The sequence below is a fragment of the Poecilia reticulata genome, linkage group LG10 (genome assembly GCF_000633615.1).
Source record: "Poecilia reticulata strain Guanapo linkage group LG10, Guppy_female_1.0+MT, whole genome shotgun sequence".
Lineage (NCBI taxonomy): Eukaryota > Metazoa > Chordata > Actinopteri > Cyprinodontiformes > Poeciliidae > Poecilia > Poecilia reticulata.
The window spans coordinates 6,564,884-6,584,436 of record NC_024340.1 but is presented as its reverse complement, the minus strand read 5'-3'; the positions used below and the strand labels follow the sequence as shown (position 1 = coordinate 6,584,436).

The 19,553-nt window shown below is 39.3% G+C and overlaps 1 protein-coding gene across 1 annotated transcript; it reads right to left on the bottom strand.

The window, feature by feature from the left end:
• Positions 1-759: 759 nt before the first annotated feature.
• On the bottom strand, positions 760-19,548 carry snx25 (sorting nexin 25). The gene is made up of 22 exons (XM_008419782.2): positions 19,344-19,548; positions 18,425-19,126; positions 17,158-17,242; positions 13,487-13,703; positions 11,669-11,841; positions 10,441-10,627; positions 9,990-10,060; positions 8,214-8,404; positions 7,966-8,097; positions 7,455-7,604; positions 6,729-6,854; positions 6,445-6,609; positions 5,607-5,738; positions 5,371-5,511; positions 4,411-4,524; positions 3,072-3,149; positions 2,897-2,980; positions 2,685-2,802; positions 2,529-2,595; positions 2,260-2,441; positions 1,408-1,508; positions 760-1,308 (listed from the first exon to the last, which is right to left on the bottom strand). The coding sequence occupies exons 2-22, from the start codon at positions 18,779-18,781 to the stop codon at positions 1,243-1,245; spliced, it is 2,937 nt and encodes a 978-aa protein (XP_008418004.1). The 5' UTR covers positions 18,782-19,126; positions 19,344-19,548; the 3' UTR covers positions 760-1,242.
• Positions 19,549-19,553: the final 5 nt, after the last annotated feature.

Below are 19,553 nucleotides of genomic sequence, written 5' to 3'. Positions count from 1 at the left end.
ACACTCCTAACACTTTAGATTAATATCAGAAATTGGCGAGGAAAAAATTTGTTTCTAAAGTCGGAAATTTGCTAGAAAGAAACTTACATTTTGAGATTATTCATATTTTCTAGAAGGAAAAAAAAGGACATTTCTGAGTTTCACAAGTAGAAAAATAGCCATAAAAAGAAACTTCAAAAATTTCAGATTAATCTAAAAATTTCTAGAAAAAAATACTGGAAATGTTAAAATTTTGGAAATCAAAAATGTCCTTGGTTTTTTTCTGGGAACTTTATTTTAGCAGAAATGTTCTTTTATATATCCACCTTTTTCCCCAGTTCTTATCGTTTCAGAATTACCATAACACAGAAATACAGTCTCGAATACTGACAATTTAATTTGTAATATTTTAAAGAGTTTATCAAATTATTAGTTACACATAAAAAAAGAAAAACAAAATTTTACTCCCTCTTCAATATATAATAAAAAGAATGCAAGTGATCGGCTTTTGTTTGTCATTTATTGCTCATATAAACGCTCTCTAAACAATTTTTTTTTTGGTAAAAATAAAATCTATCAATAATAATCATAAATAAAATTATCACAATGACGTTCACATGAAATTATATTGCACGATTCCAAGTCTCAACAAGAATCACAGAACACAAGTGTTGTTGCTCAGGCTGTGTGTAGGAATGTTCAGAGGTCAGAGTGCCGAGACTTTTCCTGGGGAACAGAAGAGCCGGACTCCGTCATCAATCCGGTCCGCGTTTTTCTTTTCTTTTTTTTTTCAGATCACTTCCTGCCATGTCCAAACATTAAGATTTCCACTTCAACTTATGAGATTTACACCAGAACATTTTGTTTTTAGTATCGATTTGGAATGTCTGTGTCTCCAGAAAACTAAAGAAACAAAGAAACATAATTTAAAAAAAAAAACAAAAAAACGTGTTACATAATCTCACAAATTAAAACTTGTTCTTTAGTGAACGTGGCTCTCTATTACAGATACAACTAGTGTCCTTGTTGAACAAAATGAAGTGCCAGCCCCTCGTTTCAGGCCGCTGTGAGCTCGGTTTGCCATCATTTCACAGCCTTCACCCCACAAGCTCAGACATTTACCCCACAACACCTCACTTCCTGTCTCTCGCTTGGCACTCTGTGATTGGTCAGCTACAGAAAGGGTGAGGAACAGACGCCGCCGGTGGAGACCCTCTAAGTCCCCCGTCCGCTTGGTGATCCAGGGATGTTCTGCGTTTGTGCTCAGCTGTTCTCGGCTGCTGCTCTTAGTTCAGGACACAGCTCCTTCAGCAGCATTTCCATCAACACCTGAGACAGAAACACACACCGAGTCGTTACACATAGCCCTTTAGCTCTGGATAATAAAAATACCTAAATCCGGTTTGACGCTTCGCCTGTCCATCTTACGTAGATGAGATGTTTGTTGGCGTTGGCTTCCTGCAGGGCATTGAAGATCTTGATGATTCCGAATCGAGCGTTCTGCTGGCCGACGAGGTTTGCTAGTGCATCTCATAGAAACAAAAACACATACATATCTGTCCATATGTGTAATGAGTAAGCGACAAATTACTGAACACAAAGTCTTGTAAAAGTTTTCATACTCCTAGAATTAGGCCCAGAAAACTTGCTAAGCCTGGTGTTTGGGCGCTAGGGCAGTCATTCCTCCAGCGGTTCGTCGTGTTTTTAAGTTAAAAATGAAAGTTGACAGGAAATTTGAAACTTGATAATTATGAGTTATCAAAAGCTTGGAAGATTAATACCTGATCACCAACTATAAAGTCTTTAACAAAATTCAAAACATTTTAAAAAGATTTTTAAAAATAAGTAATGATTAGCCTTGTGGGGGCACCAGTAAAGTCTGGTGGCCTGCCAGGCTTGTGATACACTGGGGGAAACCCTGGAGTGCACTAGTAAAAAAAAATAAAATAAAAAAATACAGATGTTCCAATAATTCAATCTTCAAAAATCTAAAGTTTGATGAATCAATAAAACTGATTTATCGCTCAGTTCTACCTCGGACTTAGCCAGATTTTCTCATGTTCCAAACACAATGATGTTGTGATGATCTAACAGAAAGAAGTGTTTGATTGTGAGGCGTAACAAATCAGTTTAATAATAATGAAATTCATCTTTAATCTTGCAGTTGTGAATAAATTAGTGATGGTTTTCCATACTAGACATCAACAGAGGCATGTGAAGTCAGCTGCTGAAATATGAGGCAGTCAAAGAGGTACACAGGAAGTTTCCAGACGCAGCTACCTGGAATGTTGTCCAGGAGTTTCTGCTGAGCCCGCTCCTTGGTTTCGCTGCGTTCTGAGTCGGTCCGGACCTTGGAATGAGGGGCCAGCTTCCCGTTAGGCCAGAAGGTGTCCCTGAACACGCTGATGTAGCACACCAGCATCTGCTCACAGAAGATCCAGTTTACAGTGTCCCGGATCTGTCTGAGGGAAGGAACGCATCGCGTTAGCGCTCATCACACACATACGAAAACCTGCATAGAACCCCGTGGAAAAAAAGCCGGTATTTACTTGTTGATAGTTCGTCCAAATGTAACCTGGACTAGTGCAATTAGAGTCTTCCTCACCCACTTAAACACTGAGCAGGAAAAAGAGACAGAAAAGCAGTTAGATGAATCCACTCTGAGGTAATTTCAGGTCATGATTCTGTTAGCGTTAGCAGCTCACTTCCTCTGAGTTCGAAGATTTCCCCGATCAGCATGAAGCAGGGCTCAGCCAGGGCGTTTCTGCGCCCGTCCGCCTCGTCGCCGTAGTCCGACAAGTCGCTGTCATCGTCCCCGTCCTCCTGCAGACAACCAATCACAGCCGCGACACGCAGGGTGAAGCTAAGCATCTCAAGTTCTCATCCGACCTGATGGGAAGAGCGGGAAGCCGTCTACCTCAGTGTGGGAGAAGAAATCTCCAGGTAACCTCTCCAGAAAGGAGGCCAAAGAGAAGGAGGACTTCTTCTGAACAGACATCACCTGAAACGCAGAGCGCCACAGGAAACCACGGTTTGAAAAACAACAAAAACGTGTGTTTTTTATTTCAATTTGGACAAAGAGACCATGTTACTTTGAGGTACTCTGGAGACGGGCTGAGGAAGGCGTAGAGTGCCTCCGACTGGCACAGTCGTTCATCTGTCAACAACCGCTGCAACAGAAAACGCCAGAGTTATCATCAACAGAGGTTCAGTGGTTTAGATTCAACATTTTGAGACCATTTTCAACTAAAATAATAATCATTACAAACTTTAATTTCTAACAATCATTTAACATTTTAAATGTCCAAAACAAATAAACAAAACAGCAAAAATGTAAATGGATTATGAATTCTCTGTAACCAAAACTGCATTTCAGAATATTCATAGTTCATCTAAAGACAGGGAAGCCAGGTAAAAGAGGCAGTCGGACTTTTGTAAAAACTAAAATAAAAATAAAAAGTGCAAACTAACAGCTTCATACTGGGTGTCAAATGGTTGCTGCACTTATCAAAATGGCAGCTTTTCAGCGATACTAAATGGGAGCATCACTTTGATGATTATTATCACGCGATTAATTGATTTATTGTGACTTGAAAACTATCACTAAATAGTGTTTGAGAATTTTTTTAGTTTTAGCGAATTGAAACAAGAAAACAATTGATTTAATATCATTACCTTAATGTYAAAATATTTTGCAACACTAAGAACTACCACTGATGTTCTACTTAGAATTAAGGAAACGAGATCATGTTATGAATTTTCTGTTATTTATGTGTAAATAAGGCTAATACATTGTATTTTTAAACGATTAATCAGATTAATCATGACAAACTGATTATTGAAATAATCATTAACTAATTCAATAAACAAGTAATCGTTCACTGGAGTATATAGACTCAAAAAAAGGCAATTTATTGAAAAAAACAACATATATGCAAATTTAGCTTCACATTGTTCAAATTCTGGAAGAAAGAAAATCTCCCATTAAGCATATTTTGCCATCCAGTCATTAATCAGTTAATCAATAAAAACAGATTAGAAGTACACTGCCTGGCTGATCAACTTTTCACATGGTGATGTTGGAAATAATATTTTAACTGCAGATGAATCCTTTGCTACAAATAATCAAGTGTTACTATGCATTTTAGACAAAAAAATTTTTTGTTTTATTATTTAAAAAAGGAAATTATTTGAAAATTAAATGATTTTCATTTTTAATGCATTTCATAATGCATTTCAATGGTTAATGGAAAATCTGCAGAATGGGACACTTTTTATCCAATTAATCAATTAATCATCAGATTAGAAATAATAATAAAAAAACTATCAGATTAGTCGTCAGATTAATCGCTTATTAACATAACCTTAAGGAACTGTCCTAATGTTGATGCCCACTTTAAACACACACACACACGTCACACTGAGCTTTACCTGGAGGAAGGCATTGAGCTGAGTCTTACTCTTCTCCAGGAACTTCTGGTCGATGGATTTGAAGGGAAGTTTACTGAGCGACGGCAACTGGAGTTTCTTCAGACATGGAAAACACTGAAGAGGTGAAATGAAAAATTATTATGGTGTTTATAACTGGCGTATAATATTAGCCTTTAAAATATGACTAATTAATACAGACTACCGTATTTTCCGCACTATAAGGTGCATCGCATTATAAGGCGCATAGAACAGACGCTACAGTAGAGGCTGGAGTTACGTTATGCATCCACTAGATGGAGCTGTACTCAAGGGAATGTCAACAAAAACAACCAGACTCCGGTCGGCGAGGAGAGCCTTCCGCGACTGGGCTGGGGCGTGGGCGGACGATGGTCACCCTTCTCCATTCGCGCACAGCATGTTGGTGGAGAATGTGGTGCTAAATGACCTGCAGATGACCTGATTATCAGGTAGATAGGTCAGTCAAACTTTATTAACAAACCAGCGTTCTGACAACTATCCCAGCATGCACCGCACACTTCTTCTTCTACAGGCGAAAATGAAGTCAGCGGCTGCTTACCATAGTTGCTAGACCTCAATATTGATCCATTTATAAGGAGCACCGGATTATAAGGTGCACTGTTGGCTTTTGTGGAAATTGAAGGTTTTTAGGTGTGCCTTATGGTGCGGAAAATACGGCATTAAGAATATTAATAATGGTTTAATGCATTTTCATGTCTGCATAACTTCTCATAACAAATTCTTTTTATCAGAACTGCCCAGTGAGAGTCAGACAAGACTTCATCACAAATKCAACGCAAARTAATGTGGTAGTGAAAGAATATGAGCCTGATATTTATCTGATTTTCACAAAACAGTACTGATTTCCAAATCAATTACAATGCAACAGAAATTATAGGAGAAAAAAAAAAGAGCAGGGACAGAAGAGTGTAGCAGCTGCACCTCGGTGAGTTTGCGGTGCAACATCTGGAACTCGGTGAGTTTTCTCTGGACGCTCCAGCAGCTGTTGGCCGTCTCCTCTCCTTCCATCAGGCTAACACACACACAGTAGCAAGCTACGGTCTCGCCACCTTCTTCTGCTGCCTGGAACCGTTAAAAAAAAAAGTTGTGGTTCAGAGGGAATCCACGGCGCGTTAGCCGCATTTTGTTTGAGCGGTGAGGAAAGTGGGCGCGGTTACCTCGGCAGCGGTGATGCTGGCCCTCCAGTGGCCCAGGTTCTCACACCACCAGTCGGTCCTGGTGATGTGCTGCTGCAGCTCGCTGTGCTCCTTCTCCATGGCGCCGATCTCTTCTTTTAGTTTGCTCACAATCTGCAGAAACACACAGAGACAACCTTCAAAAATAGGGAAAAAATAAAAGTTAAATATCTGATGTCAGAATACTTGATTGAAATTAAAATCTCAGATTTTTTTTCAATTCAGATCCGGTTTTAGTCGAATTCTTTTTCTCGCTCTTTTTTAAAAAGAGAAATTACAATTGACAAAGTATTTTCTAAAAGTGGCTTTTATTTCCGTCATCTCTTCTGTGAGCTGTACGATGGCAGCCATGAGGGCCAGGCTAGAAGAACTTCTGTTCAATTTGGAGAATATAGTTCTAATATTAGCAGAGAAAAAAAACAATTATACCAGAAGAACACCTTTTAAAGAGGAAAAGTCATTTTAATGACAAAAATACATATATATTACAACTTTATCATATAATTTTGACTTTGTCACTTGATATTATTTCTCATAATTAAAAATGGAAAAGAAAAGATAAACATATATTTTGACATAGATTTGATCTGAATTCAAACTCCAAATAAAGAGATGCTGTAAAACAAGATGGCAGCCTTAAGTGTGCTGACATCACTCTAAATTATGGAAACACAAGAAGTGCATGGGTAGAAAAAAGAAAAAAAAAAATTACAGACTTTCAAAAACCAAAGATTTGATTCATGGATCAACTCTATTAATCGTCCAGCTGCAGGTAGATGGAAACCTGAAGGGCTAAGACAGTTTGCTTCTCRTCTGCTACCTTCTTGTCTGGTTTCGGGGCGTTCTGGATGGAGCCCAGCGCCTGCCGCTTGTACTCCAGTTTGTCATACAGCTGCCTTAGTTTAGTAGCAGCGTAGCTAGCTTGCTCGTTGATTCCTTTAGTTCCCTCGTCGCACACTTCCTCCCCTGCATCCAGACCCTGGCACTGCACACAGAGGGACATGGAAACAACATGAGGACAGCTCACACACACAAAGAAGCCAATCTCATACAGTAAAAACCACGTGATGCAGACACATCTTTTTGTGTGTGTGTGTGTCAGACCCCGTTGCCTTTCTCCTCTGGGCTGCACTGTGATTGGCTGTGGAACTCGTCTCGTCTGATCAGCCGCTCGTAGAGGTCAGACACCAGGAAGGATGGGTAGTAGCGCTCCCTCATGGTCTCGGCCACCTGGAGAACATTTCAATATGTTTTATTCTTGCTGCAAGACCTACTCAAAAAGCTCAAACCTGAGCGGACATTTGGGAAAAAAATAAGCTAAAGAAGTTATTGTACCCCACACCAGACCAAAGGATTATTAAGCTAAACTAAAATGCGCTAATGTAGCGTCCATTTAGCATATGCCTCATCATTTATAGCAAAAAAAAAAAATAAACACAAAATACTTCCAACAGCAACATGTGAAAAGCTCAGGCCAACATCAATAAGTAAACTTGATATGGTTGATTATTTTTTCAATTAGTCAATTAATAATGGAACAGAAAAAGTGCTTTTTTTGCAGAATTTGAACCAGGTGAAGCTAAAACTGGGTCACTTGAAGAATTCTGGGTCAAACATTTTACTTTTTTTTTTTTTCCATCTTAAATGTAAAAAAAATTTTGTACAGTTTTGGCTCAATTACATCTGTGAGTCTATCATTTGCTCAGCAAATGGCCTTTTTTTTAGTCTTTATTCTCAACCTAGTGATTGATCTCTTACAAAATTAGTTGACGGTTATTTCGATAATCGATTCTTCATGATTAATCGTCTACGTTTTAAATCCCATCGTACCTGCTCCTGCAGTCTGACGAACACCTCGGTCCCTCTGTTCCCCACCAGACTCTGCTGGATCTCCTTCAGGAGAAACTTCTCCACTTGAATCTCTTTGCTCTCCACAAAGAACTTCTGGTAGATTTCGCCCACGATTTGGGGCACTTCATTCTGCCAAAAACAAACAGAAACCAGTTCACAAAGGCTTGGTGTCGCCTTCACACGCTGCACATCAACACCTCTGAATTTTCATGTAAACAGAAAATTCAGACATACTCCTAAAAGCAAATATTTACATAAACGCTAACAGAAGAAGCACCTGGCATTTCTGCAGTCATGTTTTTTATCTGCCAACCATAAAATCTTTAACCTATTTAACTGTACAAAATCTAACTGGATTTCTTTACAGGATCATATTTCTCAACCTTAGCTAAGATGGAAGTTATTTCATTACGTGTAAAATTCCCTGCACTCTTTTACTTTTAGTTTGGAGCAGCTATGTTGAACTCTGATGAATGTGCGCCCTGAATACCTTATTGGCAGTTTTCAGCATTTCCACCAGTTCCCAGAAGCTTATCAGAGTTCTCTTATCAATCCTCTCCATGTACGCTCGAAAGTGTTCTCTGTAGCCCGGGTTACACAAAATATCATCAAAGTGGAGGATCTGAAAGGAGCGAGAGAACACAATGAGACCAAAAGCGCTTTAACGTCAACGACTTGAACAGAACGGCTTCGGTTTTTAGAACTAAAACGCTCCCTCCAGCGTTCCGTGCCTCTGACCTTCTGGCTCTGTGGTTCATCGCCGTCATCGGCTCCTCCTTCCTCGCTGTTCTCGTAGTTGGGTCCACCGAGCAGGCGGATGCGTTTCTCGCACTGTTTCTTGGCGACGGTCAGCTGGTTGATGTAGCGCTTCATGTCCCTGGCCCTCAGCAGGTCTGCCTTCATGGCTGCCGACTCTTTGCCTTTGCGCTCTGAATGAGGGAGACGAACAGGAAGGTGAGGAAGTTACTGAGAGCGGTGATGAGATTAAACCACAGAACTAAAATAATCCCAATACATGGAAAAGCTGGGATTGTAAAAAATATATATATATATATTTAGTTAGGATGAAGTTATTTATTATCCATATCTTTACATTATATTTGATTAAAAAGGTATTGAAACTAAGCAGAGTAGTTCTGCTGACTAGCAGAAAATAGTGTGAACAACTGGTTTATTACTGAGGCATCAGAGTTTCAAAAGAACAAATATGGGATTGTGTGTTTGGTCCCAATATATCTCTTTATATTTTTTAAATATACAAATTTTTTTATTACTGTTTATTTCCAGTTGACAAACTTCTGTCTTGGCTTTATAATTATTACAGACGGCATCATCTATAATGTGAATAAAAACAGTGTTTCATAGATACAGTTAGAAAGGCAAATTAAAGTTTTAAGAGGGATTGTCTATTCCTCATTGGAAACCTCATAATGAATTAATAAAGAGGAAAAATATGCAAAAGTACTGCAATATTAAATAACACAGACCCTTTAAGAAACAGCAAAATATATATATATTCTTTTACCATTTTCTTATTCTTCCGTATTCAGTTATTGTATATAGGCGTGGGAATGTGTGACTAGTTCAGTCGCAATAAGCAACAATAATTTCCATTTTTATAATTTACTGAAAAAAAGTAATCAGACTGGTGCATCGGTATCAAAGAGCCCCTTTTCTTGAACGACAATTTTGATGACAGAGATTTCATAATTCATTTTATTTTACAGGTTTTGTTGTTTTGCTGATTTATTTTGAATATTTAAAATGTCTTCCAGTTCCAGTTTAACATTAAAATGTAATCTTTATTGATCTTTCAGAATGTGCTCTTGCCATGGTAATGGCATTATTATGCCATTACCATATTATATTGCTTGAAAATGGTCTCAAAACAACAATATTAGCGTTTATCGCGATAACTTCTGGGACAATTTATCGTCCAGCAAAATTTGTTTCACCACAGGCCTGTGTGTGATCAATATCTGCCATACAAACAGACAGCAAAAAGAATATTAAACAAACTGACTCAGAACAAAGTTATGTCATTAAATATGAGTAAACTAAAAGATTAAAAATGCCTTCAGTAACGTAAAACAGGTAAAAAAAAAAACATTGTTTAATACCGTCCTGTAGTCATGGTTTGATATTTATTTATATTATCTGCAGGGATTGGGACTCCTGAACATCCCTGAATAAGCAGAAACTATTAGATTGTTTGTCTGGAATTAGATAGGGCGTCTAAGGAAAACTAGAAAATAACAAAACCCTGATGTACAGCGTTTAGTAAGAGAAAACTAAACACTCTAAAGTTTCCTAAAAGAAATCAAGCTAGCTCAGTTTAATAGGAACAATGATGCATCGGTCTAACAAGCCAAACTGCTTGCTAAATTTTGGGAACATGATTAACACGCCCCGTTCTACACACTGTTCCCTCGGCTTCAAAGATCAGAGGCGCAGCAGCAGACTGTGCTGAGTCACACCAATTACTGCCGTCACATTCTGTCGATTCCCTTTTACCTTTTTGCTTCTTGAGCTGAGGCAAGCTGCTGATGGTGGTGGCGTGGATAATTTCTACCACTATCTGATACCTGGGATGGAGATGGAGAGACCAGAAAACGGGAAATTACAAAATAAAACATCATTACGAGGATTCTTTACCTGACAAAACGCCATGAAAGTCAGTGTCACCACCATTTCCTCCACTAATGACCCACATGTAACAGTATCATGTCTAACCCCCCTTTGTAGATCCGCCACACTTCTTTAGAGACGAGCTCTGTTCCCATGGAAACCCCCACAGCAGCAGGAGGAGCACAAAAATATTAGTGATTAAGCCGTCTGTTATTGAGTTTATACAGACAGAGTGGTGCATTCAAAGAGCGTCTGTGCAGGTACAGAACATTCTGCGTTTAATGAGGCCATATGTGCGTGTGTGTGTGTGTGAGTGTGTGAGCAGCCGCTGCCATGCCTGAGTTGTTTGAGGAAATTGACATCAGTGGAAGTTGATATCAGCTTGATGAAGTCTTCGTAAGAGGCAGCGTAGGTGTAGGCCTTCTTCTGCTGCTCKGCCTGCTGCTCCCTCTGCTCCAGCTGAGACWGCAGCATCCTGTTGATGGAGTCCGGGTCGCTCAGCACCTCCACCAGAGGCTTTAACACTGCAGCAGCAAGCAACACAAAACACAATCATAATTCAGCGCCGGGAAGAGAAGGAAAAAGAAAAAGAATAAAACCTGTCTGTCCGGGTTAATCACAGGATGTAAAAGAGGGGAAAGACACAGTGATATGTGAATATATTAGTTCTAAAAGCAGATCGGGTGCTGTAGGATTTTTTGTTTTTAGCTGCTGCTGACTAAAACAGCAGGTTTTTATGGGTCATTTTCTCTAATTAATTTATTTAGCAGAAGGCTGACCAATCAGTTTTTGTGATTGGTAGAATTTTTTGGTTTTTGAAGATTTCATTTGTGGAAACTATGGATTTTTTTTCCCACCAACCTCTTTGTTTCCTACATCACACATTCAACAACAGTACATCCAGGGTGGACATCCTGTTATTAAAGCATTTCTTTTTTTATTTAGTTGGACAACAAAATGTAAAGGTCAGGCTAAGTTTTTGTTGTTTTTGTTTTTTTTAATGAGTATAAAGTTGTGAAGTTACCGGGATACAATAATAGTAATAATATAATAAAAATCACATGGCAAAGTTGAAATAATACCAGAATAAAGTTAGCAGAATAGTCATTTTATCCAAACTCCATAATGCTAAATTAAAAATTATTCAAGCTTTTTTCCCCTCATTAAAACAAAATTTTTTCTCTCCTAATTTTGAAACGTTCTCCTGGTAAAATTGGACTGTATTCTCATCGTTAGTCAAAAATTCTCGTAGCTTGGCCCCAAAACTCTGTCGTTCAGCCGCCAGAAGCAAAGATTGAAGTAAAAGCCCCCTTTTGAAAATATTTTCTGTCATTTGTAAAAGCAAAAAAATTCTCAGAAAACAAAGCAAAGAGAATTTTTTTTTTTTAAATCGGAAATTGGACCTGGTTTGACAAAAACAACCTGGGATTTAATTTTTAAGCCACATCACCCAGTTCTAATGGAAAGTGAGTCAGTTTCATTTCCTCGTTTGTTCGATTCAGATAAAAAGATCAAATAAAAAAAAATAAAACAAAGCTCGTAGAGACGTAGAAAGACGTCAGCACCTTTGGTCGTTATAACTTCTGTGAGGCAGCAGCGGAGCGTGTGAGACTTGGCGTCCTTCTGAGGCAGCAGACACAGCAGCAGGATTCTCGCTACGCAACGCAGGAAGGCCATCTCAGAGTCGGGACAGACCAGGCAGGGATGGAGAGGAAATGGACGAGCAGCTTCCTCTGATCTTTATACACACACACACACACACACACACACACACACACACACACACACACACACACACACACACACGCACACAAAGTAAATATAGAAAACAGATTAGGGTGAGGGATAGCGTTACATGCACCGTTGTATTCATTTGGAGCTTTTGGATTGCAGGATGGAAGAATCTTATCATATAAACTTTAATGGTTTATAAAGCTAAATTTAGCAGTTTGAGCTCCATCATCTGTTGAGGTTCGTGCTGAGTGCATGTTTACTTCTGAAACACAGACGCATTTTTCAGTCCGAGCTTCATGTCAGATCAGCTCAAACAAGGTGAGGATGCTATGACTCATCCAACGCAGAGCTGTTCTTATTACATTTTTCCTTAACTTGACATATCAAGACAAGCCGCCGCCGCTGCTCTCGTAGTCACTAACCCATCGATGACAGACGCCACTGTTGCGAGGTGGAATCATGAGCTTCGCCCGACGTGCCAGGATAATAAAAGCAGATAAAGCGTGAAGCACCGCTCCGTCTGTCCCCTCGGTCGTCTTTTGCGTGCATCGTTGGGGGGGAAGTGAGTTTTTAATGTCATTCACGCTGCATCAGATTGATGGGATTTCACTCCGTCAGGATGCGTGAAATTACTGGGGCATGGTGGGGACAGCAACTCAAAAGACAGCACTTTTGAGTTGCTGTCTTTGACAAAGCAACTGACGTTATGACACCAACAATGAGTCATAACGTCAGAATGAAAAAGGCCGATAGCCAGCACTAAAATTAATTAGTGTTCTTGCCATTTCAATTTGTAGAGGTGGACCGTTTACAGTTTTCTGGCCAATCACCGACACCAATTTTGAAGGATGCCGATTCCCCCCCCTCCCATCTGAAAAGTTGTGAAATACAGCAACCTTTGCGAAGGTAGATAAAATTGATTTTGCATATAAGTAACTCCCTAAAATTAAGAAAATCTGGGGCGATTTACTTATCGTATCATTTATGATAAATGTCTTATAAGAATTTTGATTAATCTTTGCCACAATAAATTCCAATTCTAGATGATTAAAACCTGACAAAATGGTCTGTTTTCCTAATTTCTAGACTGTTTTTTCAATTAAAGGATCAATAAATATCAATACAATTTATAATCTGTGTGCAGTCACAGCCAGATAGTTTCCTAATAAAGTAGTAATAATCGTTTCTTATTGGAACTTATTGTTGTCGCAATGGTACCGTAAAATATCGCGATAAAACTTTAAGTTCACTACATGTAGTTATCCAGTACAACTGCATGCAAATAACAAACCAGACGTGTTTCCATCAAGGTTTTTTTATGCACGTTTTGAAGTATTGCATGTGAAATACCAAAATTCTGAAAAAATAAAAATATGAATAACGTAAAAACCGAATAAATTCTGACGTAACCAACTTTCCACCTCCACTGATGGGTCTGTCAACAAAACTTTAAAAAAAATAAAAAAATAAAAAAATTCTACATCTTGTTTGTTGTTGTTTTTTTTACAGCCATGTGGAGCACTTTGCGTAGCATGGTCAATTCGCTCCAGACAGAAGCACGCGTAACTTGCATTCTCATTTTTGCGACATTTTCAAAGCTCGCTCGAAACTCGCCCGACGACTGGACAGAAACGTGGCTGAGTGCGTACCTTCCAGACGCGGCCCTGAGGTCGGTGAAGTGGGAGTGAAGGATGCGGACGCTGTCGTAGCACGCCACGTCGACGACGTCTATGTCTGCGAGTCTGGATCGCAACTGGCCAATCATCTGCCACCAGTCCTCCAGCAGCATGGAGTACAGCTGGCCCTCATCATGACTCAGAGAGACGTACCAGGACAGGATGTAGTCTCTGTAGGCCAAGTCGAACACTGGAGAGGAGACGGACATAGAGAGAGGATTCCAATGCAGGTTGGCTTTGTTTAGGAGAGAAAAGAAGATGAACGGTTCAGTTAAATGGAGTTTAATTTGCCAGCCCTGGTGCCCGATTTCTTTTTCTTTTTTTTGGTAACTAAACCACAAATTAAACAGCTGCAGAGTTAGTCCAACAGGTTTCATTTCCTCAAAGGCCAGGTGCATCAGAGGCAGCGAGGTGTAAAAAAAATAAAAAATTAAATTAAAAAAAAAGGACAGGCTAGTTTATCACAGCGATGACTCATAGAAGCAGAGACTGACGTGACTAACTGCAGGAGAAAACCAGAGGAGCAGGACACAACCGTGTTCGGCTCATTCGGAACATACGCTCACGTGATGCTAATCTGAAAATACACAGGATGCCTCATTATTGCCATCTATTAGAAGCGCCAATTAGAATTAATGAGGAATATCAAAAGCAAACTTTGTGATTGTGAGGGCTCTTATGTTCTCATTTCAACACCTCACTCTTTTTCTGTCTTAGCTAATGGTGAAGTGGTTTTGGAAAACATGGAGAGAGTCACTCGTCTGATCAATATAGCCAAAATGGACTTTGTTATCTGAGCAGCAAAGATATGCAGAGAAAACAAATACAAAGGCCGAGTCCCAGGACAGGACAAATGTAGCGGAGAAATAATGAAAAAGGAAAAAAAACACATTAGAGACAAGGTTTTCTTCACAGTTTAGAGAAAGTTAGGGGTTGTACTGTCGACAGTGTGATGTCACCTCTGCTTCTAGTGTAAATATCATAATTATTTTAAAACATAGTAATACTAATAATAACTGTAACCCCTGAAAGCCTGGATGGATATCCAATTGTACAAAAAAATGGTTACTTGTGTTTTTGTTGTCAATTATCTTTTAAATAACTTAGAGATTATAAATGTCAACATTGTTCCTACAATTATATTAAATGTAGGTATGATGCTAATTAGATACACCAGGCACTTTAAGACTGAAACAGACTGTCCAAGCTTACAATCCTAGTATATTGATTATTTTACTGGTGCCGTTACTGCTCAGATAAGACTTTGATATTGAGTCAGTAACGTTTTTGAACAACTGTACAGTGTTCAAATACAGCTCAATTACAGCTGGGCAATTTGGCTTAAAAGTAAAATATGCGTTTCCCCCCCCCATACTAAATTCAATTTCCAATCTTAGCTGTTTTTTTCAGCCTTACAAATGACAGAAAATTATTTTTACTTTTTTTTAAAAGGATTTTATAAAATTTTTTCTTCTTTCTGTGAGTTAACTTGAATTCAAAGTTCACATAAATAGAAGCTGGAAAACACGCTGATTGTATCATATTGTAGTTCTTGGGTGAGTTAGAATCACTCTGGAAACCCAAGAAGTGAATTGGTGAGAAAGAAAATTATCCAAATTTTCCAAAAGTTCCATTTTCAAAACAGAATATTGAGTTAATTGATTTTTAAAAATCAATTATTGCAAGATTACATTGGTGGAATCCTAGCCAGTTTGTTGATACATAAAATCTATATAGATATATAAAATTTACTACTTTGAACATTATTTGTGTCCACGATTTCCTGATCCAACCAGAAGGCATGTTGTTAAATTGGCCTGGACAGAAACTCAGACCAAGTCATCAGATCACCGAGAGCAGAAGCCGACTCTGAATCCAAAGCCATCAACCTACTCCACCTGCCAATCACAGTGGAGCATGTACAAATCCCCTTCTTCTACTGTGTAGGCGTTTGTTAACTCAGTACAAATCCTGGAGCCATCTGCTGCTTGGCACGTGCACGTGCACACACACACACACACACACACACACACACACACACACAAGGCTCCTCTAATTGTGTAGATGTGTGTTTATTCAAATGCTTGTGCATCTCCCTCACCAGCCCTTTTACTGGTGCAACAGTGGGTCACTGAGAAGCAGTGATGAGTGGCAGCAGCACAGCGCCATCACTAAGTTTTCTTAATGGGTTTAAAAAAACATTTTTACTAACGGAATGTTTTTGTGATGAAAGATGCTGGAAACAACACACAAGTCTCCATGGAAATGACACAGCATTCTTACAATAAGTATATTTTCACCCTGAAGCTCCATGAATTGACAATACTCTAGAGCAAAGAAACAAACGAGTAATGGACTGAGTCTTTGACTGTACAAAATAAAAAAAACTCCCCAGAAATAAAAATCTATGCAGGAAACTTTAATTAGCATGTTAGAAAAGCATTTGCTCCACTGTGGTCTAAAGAGCAAATTGAAATGTTTTAAATCTCTGACCAGCTAATCCTTTTGCATTTCCTCCTAATTTGTTCTACATGGCACAAAAAGATTCAAATCACTATATAAAGTCTCTCTCAAAGAAACGTGTCAGGAAATGAGCTGGTAACCAGATTCAGACATTTTTAAGCTCGACTGGTGATGACTTTTCACTCACTGATTGGAAACATAATAAACCTCAGTTACTAAATTTCTGGATTAGTGAGATGTTTCAGATTTCACTCAGTGGAATCAGAGACATTTAAGAATTTACTGAAAGGCGAGCTGCATTTTCTAGAGACACATTTGTGGTTCAATCAGGCTGCCAACTGCGAGCAAGAATCGTACTTTGTTCAGCCTTCTTATCTCTTCAGAGTACAAAAAATACTTTATTTGAGCGCAAATCCTCTGTGAAGACGCATAATAGATCTGAAAATATTGGTAAAATGTTATTGATGTTCTTAATTTCAATAATGATAGGTGTATCCTGACACAGGGTTTCAAAACCTCATATTCAAGACTTTTTAAGAACACTATGAATGAAATTTAAGACTTGTGTCATAACAGAAATTAACAAACTTTGTCAAGACAACTGGCAAAAAATTTGCAATTACTCATGACAGTCACAAAGAACGATCATGGGTAGTTTTTTGCAACTTCCCCTGCGAGCTAGCAAAGGTATATTAGCACTAGTTAGCAGTAGCATCAGTGGTCTCGTGTCACAAAGCACAATGAAGATGTCTTTTTTTTTGCCTGACAGAAAAGTCCCAGGAGGGGAAAAATAAAAACAAACCACATTAAACAGTTCCATAAAGACAAAATGTAATACTTGGAAAAAACATATTTACTTTTTTGAGGAATTTAAGACATTTTAAGGCCTTTACGTTATAATCCAATCCTTATATACATGAATTTAAGACTTGTTAAGGATGTGTGGACACATTGTGCCTGGATTATTAAAAATACACAGTTTGATATCCTACATTTAGAGCTCATAAAGGGAAATCCGAAACATCTGAATTCAGTCTTGACAAAGCAAAGCTTCACAAAAACAGGAAAAAATAAATAAATCACTGCTCAACCCCAAGCAGGACATTTTAGCCCAAAATAACAGTAAAACTTGTATGGCTTGCTCACGTTTTTTATACGTCTAAGCATCTCTGATGAATTACCTTCTTTCAGGGCTTTGTCCACATTGTGCGACACCACCACTCTTCTGCTCAGGCCAGACTCCTGTGCAGACACTGAAAACCGACCCTGAGGGACAACCAGAGCATCAGGTCACTTTATTTTCAACCTCACATTCGGGAAAGCAGGAGAGATTAGCAGTTAGCATTTTAATACAACTAAAAGAGGAGAACTGTATCCCTGACAAGCAATCTGTCAGAGCTGATGCAACATGTTAACAAGACAGATGTCTGCGCCAATCTCCCTCCATCGTCAACGTCAATAAGTCATCGGCACACAGCAGAAAACAACGCGGCTGAAAGACAGGCTGGCTACTGCCAGCCGCAAACACAGCATTGTTTTTCTGAAGGGATCATTTACTATGTGCACAGTGGAAATTAAGCAAGATGGCATGAATGCATTAATTATAGATCAAGATTTTTTTTTATTTATTTAAAAACAAAGAGAAAACATGAGAAGATAGAAATACAGGATGAGATTAGAATAAAACTAAGAGCATGAAAAATGAGATAATAAAGGGGGTTGGTGTAGATGGAGACTTTATCAGATTTCAATTATCACAAATTAGAATGGAAAAAATTTAGGAACAACAAAATGTAGTCATTGTTTAGTAAAAGGGTTACTTTGTCCTTAATTTTGTAGTAAACAAGTCCACATCTATCCACTGATACTTTGCTCTGAAACAGACCAAATCTGATTTTAATTCATTTGTTCAACTTTTGAAAATGTGCAGCAGGTGTTTCAAAGAGGTAGAAACTTTACCCTGCTCTTATTGCTGAAGATGGAGTGAATCTAATAAATTGTCTGAAAATTGTTGTTGAGCTCAAAATAGTTTGAATGTATGCCTTTCTTTTACAGATGTGCAAAAATCTCTTTGCCACATTTTTTTATTATTCACTTCTTTAATTAAAATGATTATACGTTTTGTTTATTGTTGAACGACATATAAACACAGACAGACAGACAGACAGTATTAAATTTCAGCATTTTCAGAAGAAAATGTTTTAGTCTTTACAATTTTGACCCATATCATTGGTCAAAATGATCGATATACGCTTAATTCTTAAGCTACAAACTAAAAATGTTTATTTTGTTCGTTTGTTTTTTATCTGGGTAGGAGGGAACCAGTCATGTAAGCACCGCTACTGGTTAAGTGTTTTCTTTTTGTCTCCATTGTTAGATGCACTAAAATGTGCTCTCTGTGAACATATTTATATACATACATGTTATTCGAAAGGGTAATCTTCCTACCATCAGCCTGTTGAAGAACTCCAGACGAGCAGCTGACTGCCTCCTGTTTCGGTCAAAGCAGCTGACTTTCAGAGGGCTCTTCCTGACCAGAAGCACGAAGCTCCCGGCCAGGAAGCACAGTAAGGCGAATGAGACGTAGATGAAGAGCTTCAGCAGGACAGAGGTGAGAGTCAGGCCTCCCCAGGCCAACTGAAACGCAACAGCCGCCACCACGCCCAGGCAGAAAGCCGGGACGACCCGGAAAGAAGAGCCGCCGGTAGAGTCGGGACTGGCAGACATGGGCTCCTCTTCTCCTCCGGTGCTGCTGCTGCTGCTCCCTCCAGCCAGCGGCGTAGTGGTAGTTGAGGGGGTGGGCATGCTGCGACCTCACCATCCATATATCTGTCACTGCTTGTTAGGCTGCAAGTCCGCAAGTGCCAGCGGCAGGTGTAGGGTGTGCACTCCGGTATTCCATCGACTACAGCACTGTCTCCAAGAAGAGGCATCCCCGCTCTGACATCTCCTCCTCGAGCCGCGCCGCTATGTCTTCCCCGCTGCTAGCATCGGGCCACCCGGTGGCAACAGGCACTGAGCTCCGCCTGCTACAACACTCCAGACAGGAAACGCACCGCGCTTGTCTAAGGTATTGGTAGCAGTCTCCCGGAGAACAGACAGAAAGACCCAGGGTGATGAGATGATGGATGGAGTGATAAAAGCCGTCACCTTGGAGACAAAGAGGCGGAAAAGAAGCTGAGCGACTGCTAACTAAACTGAATTAGAAATAAATGTACCTGAAAAATAACAATGGAGGGCGATATTGTTGCTCTTAAATATACAAAAAAAGGTGTGCAATTGACTAGCAAGCACACTGACGGAAGGTAGCCTACTAGCTTGCTCGCTTAGTAACCAGTTCAACATCAGCTAAGGTTAGCTTACTCACCTTGCGCTGAAGAGTTTCCGACAAGAACCTTACAATCCTGTTTTCCGAACAGCTATACCAAGTCGTTTCAGCGGGCTGAGCAGGCTTATAAGCATTACCACTATTTCGTCAAAGGCCGCCAGACAAAAACAAGTAACTGTTATTCTCCTTAAACCTCCAGCTGACTGACAATCTCTCTCAACGTGAAGCGGTGTCAGCCAATGAGCGTTG